We start from the raw sequence: 8885 nt of genomic DNA on the forward strand, positions 1-8885 counted from the left end.
AAAAAAAGGGGGGGGGGGGGGAACTGGCGGAACTCATTATAAAAGATGGATGGACGAATGGGGAGATAAATCCAGGAGCCAAGAAAGAGAAAAACATGATATTTCTGGGAAGACAGAGCTCATATCCAGCATTTGTGGTTTGTGTGTGTATATGTAGTGGTAGTGTCTTTTAAGGCAAAGCACCTCTTGGAACCCAGAACGTATAAATTTAGTTGTTCATTCATCCATATCTACCCATTTATTGATGAGAGCAAGTGACTTGAGAATTATTTAGGAATGTCAGAAACAGACAGAAAAAGAAGAGCCAACATGAGAGGCTATGGATCCTGTGAACAATCCTCTACACTGCTGCTGTCCAACAGAGGCTTGGAATCGTCTAGAGTCGTTATCATCATTCCCACTGTCAGTGTTAAGCTCTCTTCTTTCTCCCCCACTGACTGGAAAGCTTCTCGGGTTTGCCCACTTCCACAAAATTAAAACAAAACGTGTCGCACAGATGACTTTAAGCAGCAGTCCTCTCTTTAATTCATCCCCAACTCCTTTTGGGAGAGGTGACATCTCAATCACCGGCCTGACTTTGGCTCTTTGAAAGTTCCTGTCAATCTCCTGGCACTGATTTAAGGCCAGCGCATGGCACTGTGGCATCTGAGCCAGAGCAATCCATGCTGCATAATTCAACACCGCTCTCAAACCTGTCTCATTAAGGATCCTGGCCGTGGTCCATAGCTCTGAGTATGAGGCTTTGAGTGACAGATATGTTGCCAGCTTAGTACAAACAGGCACAGACCCAGAGTAAGCCCAAGCTTCAGTTTCGGCCCCTTCCAAAACCGGCAAAAACTATAGCCGCAGCTCCCGGCCTCGACATCAACCGGCACTATGTGTCCTGCACAGCACCAGCCAAACTGCAAAAATTAAATCAGGTACAACTCCAAGTCACCACTAGTTTACCTTACAGTTCCAGAAAGGCAGGATTTCTATTTTCTGACCAGGAAAAAACAAATAAAAAGTGGATTCTACTCAAAATAACTTTTAAAACATGGCTGCCCACACGTTAGATTTGCAGTAATATGTGCTGTTAATTGAAAAAGTTTGATTTTCAACATGGCATGTTTTTATGGTTCAATTAAAAACTTTCTGCTTCTTACAGCCGGCAAACACTTTACTGCAGGGGTCCATATTTTCCCCCTCCTTGGTAGCTCGATTACAGAGAGGTTGGTAATGACGTGTTTGTCACTTTCAACTTCCCACCGCCGACCATAACAAATGTCACATTAGCCCCCAGTTAAAAGTTTTGGCCTTAACTCTTGCTCTGGTTCAAAATCCAATCCAGGCAATTCCTCAGCCGAGGGCCCAACCTCAGACAGAATTTACTTCAGCCAAAGTGACTGCCACACCCCGGAGCCAAAAAGATTTAGGAAAATCAAAGATTTATCTGCATGGGTGCACAGTGTGCCACATTTGACAGACATAGTGAGAGAGGAGGATATTTGCCTCCTGCATCAGTGAGAATTTCATTTAGCGAGTCTACAGAGGCGGGAGACGCACTGACCTGCCAAATGTGGGGGGCAGGTGACAATCACAGCTCTGCACAAGAAGGTGTTGGTGACGGTCGTCACCCTGGCCCACTCAGCATCCTGTTGAAACATATAAACAGAAATACAGCTTTATTTAATAAGCAAGTTGTACAGATCTGTTAGTACCTTCCTCTTTGGTGCGGTGGAGCTGTTCATAAGTGTGATTTGCTGACTGCTATTCTGCTACACAATTTCAAATATAGGACGCACACATTTTATTTAACTTTACTTAACTTGAGTCTACTTCTTTCTAGCCACTGAGCCCATATTTTCCCATTATCTAACTATGCAAAATGACTACCTTCTTGGAGCCAAATTCTGCTTTTCTATATGCAGACAAAATATCTTCTGAGGATACTTTTATCCTTAGAATATTTTTAATCTTAATCTAACTCATTTATTATAGTATAATCATTTTGTACTTTTTACATTTGTATATAGTGGCTCTTTTTTATGATCTCTATTTTTGATCTTATCTTTATTTATATTTTTCTATGCTTGATTGTGATTTATATGCACCGATGTACCAAGGCAAATTCCTCGTTTGTGAAAACTAACTTGGCAATAAATCTGATTCTGATTCTGATTCTGATGATACCTGAGGCATAGTTTTATCAGTCAAATGGATTATTTCTATTAGATTGTGTTTTGTATTTTATATTTGTCAATTCTGACAATCTAAGAAGGAGATATTCTAGTAATTCATGCAAATGACATAGCAAAATAACATTTAAAGGTGGTTAAATTATATTTTTGAATCACTGCTGACAGTCGTGCTGTTGCAGAGCTCTTATGTGCTAGCTCCCTTGGTCTCACATGTATTTCCACTAAACTTAAGCCTCTGGTGATAATTAAAACTCACCCACCACAGAACGTCAGTGTGCAACATAGAAAGCTCTCATCTTCTGAGACTGGAAAACCGCTAGATATTTTTGGATGCTGAAAATTAGGAATTAAATTCATTATATTTTTAGCTCTCTAGACTGGCCTTCTTGTAACTTTAGGACCTTCTTTTCTTTTTAAACCTTAACACAGTGAAAGCCCTATGTAATTAGGAGTTCATATCTTCCAGCACCACTGAAACAACCCTCAGCTTTTTTTGCTTCTTCAGGGTCAGAGCTTAAAATTAAAGGTGTCCCAGCTCCTCAAGTCTGAACAAGCTTTCCTCAAAGTCTCAAGAAAGCCAATTTATTTATTTTCACTTAAATTTTCATAAAATAATGGTTTCATTTTGGTTTGTATGTGCCTGGCACTGTCACCGTGTGGCGAAAGGGTCCTGGGTGTGAAGCCAACTTGTCCGGCTGGGGGGCTTTCTGTTTGAAGTTTGCATGCCCTCCCCGTGCCTGTGTGGCTTTCCTCTGGGAGCTCCGGTTCAGCTTAGGTGAACTAGAAACTCTAAGTTGCCCATAGCTGTGAATGTGAGTGTGAATGTGTTTGTCTGTCAATATGTGTTATGCCTGTGATAGACAGGCAAAATGTCAAGGGTGTGACCTGCCTGTCACCCAATGCATGCTGGGATACGCTATAGTTCTCTTGTGACCCTGCAAATGATACGCAATTGGCGATTATTGTCAATATTAATTAATTTGATGGCTTTTTCTTGTCATTTAATGATTTAGTGTTTAAAATGTAGGGCTGTAAGTGATTAATTGGTTAGCCTATAAAATATCTAATATAAAAAGATAATGTGAATAAAATATTCACATTTGAAGATTCATTTGATCATCATTGATTGACTCAATGATTGATCAATCATCTGCTCTGACAATGTGTTAGAAAATATTGAGAAATATTCCTCCACCATGGTGACATCTTCCATTTGCTTATTTTGTGCCACCATTTCCAAAACCCAAGTATATTCAATTTACCAGAAACGCACCAAATACTCACTTATTTAAGAGGCTGCAATCACTTAATTCTTGGAATTTTTGCTTGATGAATGATGACAAATGGCAACAAATGGATTACCAAAAGTCTTAATAAATAATTGTTTCAGCTCTACTTCTGAGTATTAGGAAATATAGACGGCGTCAACTGGGAGTGTCCTAACTAATTGAATTTGGTAGAATAAAATAATTTAATAGTTTTGTCATCCAGTATTTTTTTGGGGGGGGGGAGGGGTGCATTTTTCCTTACCCGAATGGAGGGTTTAAGGACAGACGGTTTTGAATGTCCCCTGAGGCAAATTGTGATTTGTGATTTTGGGCTTTATAAATAAAATTTGACTCGACTTATATATTAATATTTCGAGGTAAAGCTCTGCACTTTAGGGTGCATACAGCCTTCTTGGTCTCTCAGCTGTGGATAAGAAAGACAGTCAGGCGGAACAGACAGTGCCTTCACAGGACACGGCCTGTTTCCCCACTGAGGAAGCTGTTATCTCTGTGTCGCGCCTCATCAATCCCTGAGTGAGCTGTTACTGTACTCTACCTGCCATATGGCCGTCACGGCAGAACCCAGCCGGACATACTTCCACCCAATACGTTCTGCAAGACACTCTGAAAGCTGCTGGGTGCCTCCCTGTGGAGAGACAGATATTACACATCAAGCAGGGCTTTAAACCCATAGCTGCCCTCATTCCTAGGGTGTGCAGAGTGCTTGAGGTTAATGAAGGGTCACTTCACCGGAATTACTTAACAACAAACCCCTGGTGGTGTGTAGCCGGCCATGCAGATAATTCAGTTACATTTGCAGAGATTTTGATGTATGTGCCTCTGAGACTTCTGCCGACACCCCAGTGCAATAACACATTTTGTTTGTGGTCCTCCAGCAATTACATGTGACATTTGAAAAACTCATCAGCAACATCTCTTTCTGTAAACAATGTTCAGTGGAACACTTTTCAGTGGGAAATACTTTCCTCCCAAGGTATAAAATACTTGTGTGTATGTATACATTGTGGCTTGTGGCGGTAGGTGTCATAAAAAAGGGACAAAATAAAAGCTGAATGTAACCTCGAAGGAGAATTAAACACAACTAAAAAAGTACTGAATATTTCAGATGAAAATGTATTCAGCATTTGTTAGAGATAGAACTACTGCAGAGGTGAGCTGTATCTCTGTTATACTCTTTAATGATGTACAACTGATAAGAGCAAGGCCATTCCAGTTACTATTTTGATGCTCTTTGTTGTGCTGTTGTCATGCTCGGAGTGCTAATCATAATAGTTTTGGATAATAAGAAAATTGCTGCAGAAGAAAAAGGTGAATGTGCTAATGCACAAGTTTGCAACTAGAAAAGCTTTGCTGCCATTTTCTTTAAGGCCTTGCCTGTGCTTTTTACACTGTGAGGAGAGACAAGTTTCAGAAACAATAGTGCAAACAGAAAAAAGGCTAAATCTATAACCTTAATGCAGAGGGAGCACATAGAAAAGAGGAAAATACCAATACAAGGCCACAGCTCCAAATGTTTAAACAGCCTCAAATCAATGATGTGTCGGGGACAAAGAATGGCATTGTGTTTGTTGGGATAGGACTTGACTGAGATGTGCAGACTGTATTGTTGGGCCAAGTTTTAGTCAAGTAGAGAACAAATGTTCTGCAGTTTTAAAAAAGGCACTTAAGTCAACAATATGCACTCCGGGGAAGGATATGTGCTGTGTACCTTTATCTTGAACTCCTGAGCGGAACCTGGAGTGCTCTCCAGCAGCGGTAGTAGCCCTCCAGCTGCTGCCGCATACATGAGGAAGAATAGGAAGGACATCTGGGATGGCTCCATGCCAAAGACAGACCTGCTACACAGTCCCAACTCCTCTTTGAGCTCTGGCAGAAGGGGATGATTGAATACATACTTAAGCTCTCACACATTCAATAATAATATGCATTTCCCTGCAATGACAGTGTTCTGCAAAGTTCTATCCCATTATATCGCTAACCACTATTCTACATTGCATTGTAAAAAGTCTGCAATTTCGTCTGCTGCATGAAGTATAGAGCATCGTTCAAGAAACACCTGAGATGATGATGAGGACTTTTCTATAATCAAATTAAATCTGTAGTCAAACGTACAGTAGATGCCATTATTTGTTACTTGTCATGTCAATCCCGACCTTTCATAGTGCCATCATTAGGTCAAATTTTCAATGTATCCAATACTTGAGTTTACGACCAAATACCTGAAAAATCAAGAGCATTCCCATAAGCCTCAGCTGGTGTTTAGTGCTCATTTGCACTTTAGCAAACGTGAGCATGCTACCACTCTGAGCTAAGATGTTGACCAACATTATACCTGCTGCATTGTGAGCTTGTTGGCAACCGCTACTGAAGGAGCTACTATCATTTTCAATTTACCATGACTGCTAAGGACCAGAGACAAACTTTTGAAAACATAGTTACAAATAATACACTTCATTTCTGCCAGTAGAGCCTCCCAAATGTTACACACTGGAACTTTAAACTTCATTCATCTTATTTATTATTATTTATTTTTTACAATGAATGAGAATTACACCAGAGCTATTAGTCTCAAAGTATTTTTATACAATTCTGTCACTAATGATTTTATTAAAGCATCTAAATAGTAAGTTATACTCAAATGTCTTTATTATCGTCACCATAAATCACCAACTGTGTGCACAACCAACACAAAGTAGGAACTCAGTATGCTTTATTGGTTAAGATAGAGGAGGTAGTCTTAACCTGCAGTCCAGGCATGTTGCTCAATGTATGAGTGCAGGGTCATACTGTCCAGTTCAAAAGCGTTGGGGGTCCTCGAAGGATCGTGCACACATACTGTGGCACACAATCTGTCAATCTGATGGGGGAAAATACAGCCAACACAACACACCCACACATCATGATTTACCACTGTGAACCATAGCATCCCATTGATACAATAAAATAGTTGGAGACTGCCAAATATGATTCTACTTGGTTTTTTTTCCCCCACACTTTCTACTTCTCACTGCTACCCTAACCATTTATTCTGGGCAGGACATTTTTAGTTAGTGTGATAAATATACTCTTGACCTACCAATCCAAAAGTACACTGCATTACAAATGTTACAAATACCATTACCACATCCATTTGGGACTTCTTATCAATTCCCAGCATGGTAAGGATATTGGACAATAAAGATGATTATGAAAATGTATGGTTTTAAGATCTGAATCGTATGTTTTTCTATACGAAAAAGTCAACAAGAAATTAATTAAACCACTACTCAACTGTAAGTATCATATTTGTCCACTGAGAGTTATGGTTATCTACCTTATCCTTAACATAGTCCTAAGTACAGAATACTGTTGTGTAAGTCTGTTCCCTCACCTTCCAAAGGAGCTGGGTGATGTCCATTAGCACCAGTGGGGATAGAGCAGGGATACTGGTTCTGTAGGTGCGAACTTTGGCACCTGGTCCGCCCATGTGGTGCACCTTCTTTCCAACACTGAATTGCGGGAAGGTCTCGAAGCCCAGCTCTTTTATGAGCTCCAAGATATGTGTTTGGGTGCTGAAAGAAAAGGGAAGCCATTTATTTGATGCTTATGTTTACAGTATTTGAGGATTTGCTGTAGGGTTTTTACACTTTTAGATGATACATAATCATAACTGCTGCTATGTCAGTCTGTGCTGTGCAGCGGTCTTAATCCTGACTGAAAAAAACATTCATGGTACTTTGAATGAGTTATTGAGATTGGTTGGTAGTTGGTATCTCATGGTTTACTTCAAGGTTGGAAGATTGAAGAGCAAGGAGCTGTTCATGAAATATTGAAACTAAACATATTGAAAGGGCTGATAAAGACAAGAACCTTGAAAAACAAGTGAGCCTGAACACGTGTTAAGTTCTGAAAAAAAAGATAAAAAGAAATGTTATTTTCTATATAGCTGACATAATCTGTAGTGTTTATTTGCTTATTTATTTGGATTTCCATTGCCTGTTCCCAGCGCAACAGCTGCTCTCCCTGGGGTGCACAGGAATAAAAATGTATAATGTCATAATATAAATTAAACAATAATGAAAATATGACATACATGCACATATATGCACACCTATACATACAACAAAATATAGTAAAACAAGTTGCAGGACTAGTTTGTAATATAATCAGCAGTGGTGCAGCATACACATTGCAATCAATGGCCTTTTCAGCACAATACCAGCCTACAAACACAACACTGAACAATACACATCCACATTCTATTCTTTCCACTATAAATTATATAAACCTTGTATCAGCCATGATGAGTCACTATGAGTCATTAGAAATCTTTTGTTTTTCTTGAAGTAATCTTATTCAAAGATTGTCTGATAAATGGACAATTATTGGAACCTTAATTGTTCGTGATTGACATCATTATTCTTGAAACTCAAAATCCCCAGCCTATGTCTCCAAGTGCATCACATTCAGTCGGCAGGTTCAAACCCAGAACCCTCTTGCTGTCAGGTGACAGTGCTAACCACCAGGTGTCCATCAAAAAGTAAATTTATAACAATTATAATGCGGATAAAGGTCGTTTTTCTAACTGAGGTCAGATTTTCTGCCTGTTCTGACTTTACAAGCCCTAATGATTTAATAATGAAGTTCATCTTCAGTGTTTCCTTTGACTCCATAATGAACTGGTGAAATGTCTGACTGACTTTGAACTGCATACTAGCAGCTAACTTCAAAATCACTGCTTTAGATTGCTTGCTTTGCCATATGTTCAGTGCAACTCTGCTGCAAGTTCAATATCCACTAAATGGCTTTCAGTAAACAAAACAACAAATTCCTGTCAGGAGCAAAATATTCCACTGTTTCTGTTCCTAGAAACATACATAATCAAACACCAGAAACATAAATAGCCATGTGGTTTCAACTGGATTTACCCTTGAAATGTTACTACTTTGTTATTCTTGTAGTTTTTGACTTTGAACATTACCTTCCGACCCACTGTCCTCCAAAGTCCCAGCGATCAACACCATTGGCTGCCGGTATTTCAGTAGACAGTGTGCGACCTCCCACCCGATCTGCATGGCAACACCAGACACAACTTAGAGCAATGCCTCTTTTCAGCAATTACACAACTGAAAGCATTCAGTATAAAATGACTCACCACTTAAAGTTACCAATAGCTTTTACTAATGATACACTTTTACAAACCTTTTCCTTCCACTATCAGTATTCTCAACTTGGCATTCCTTTTTTTGAGCAAATGAGCTGCACTCAGTCCAGACAGTCCAGCGCCAACAATAATAACGTCCCATATTTCTGCAGTCATAGTCAAGCTCAAGTGACTATGTTTTTTGTGCCAACTTAGCGTGTACTGGTAAACAGTGGAATCAGGAACAGAAATCCAACTTGTATTCCCTTTTCTTCTCCGTATCAATTAGGTTAT

The 8885-nt window shown here is 39.6% G+C and overlaps 1 protein-coding gene across 1 annotated transcript in view; it reads right to left on the reverse strand.

Annotated features, from left to right (window-relative positions):
* Positions 1-8885, reverse strand: part of si:ch211-127i16.2 (probable flavin-containing monoamine oxidase A) — a 40098-nt gene extending 31213 nt beyond the window's left edge. Inside the window, exons 1-7 of the mRNA XM_035667873.1 lie at positions 8651-8885; positions 8430-8517; positions 6840-7020; positions 6212-6326; positions 5178-5335; positions 4005-4094; positions 1550-1634 (exon numbers count right to left, since the gene is read on the reverse strand). Coding sequence (XP_035523766.1) covers positions 1550-1634; positions 4005-4094; positions 5178-5335; positions 6212-6326; positions 6840-7020; positions 8430-8517; positions 8651-8768 — 835 coding nt within the window. The 5' untranslated portion in view covers positions 8769-8885. The remainder of the gene's footprint in view (positions 1-1549; positions 1635-4004; positions 4095-5177; positions 5336-6211; positions 6327-6839; positions 7021-8429; positions 8518-8650) is intronic.

This window comes from Morone saxatilis, unplaced genomic scaffold (assembly GCF_004916995.1).
Source record: "Morone saxatilis isolate NCDOM2014 unplaced genomic scaffold, NCSU_SB_2.0 Contig21, whole genome shotgun sequence".
Lineage (NCBI taxonomy): Eukaryota > Metazoa > Chordata > Actinopteri > Moronidae > Morone > Morone saxatilis.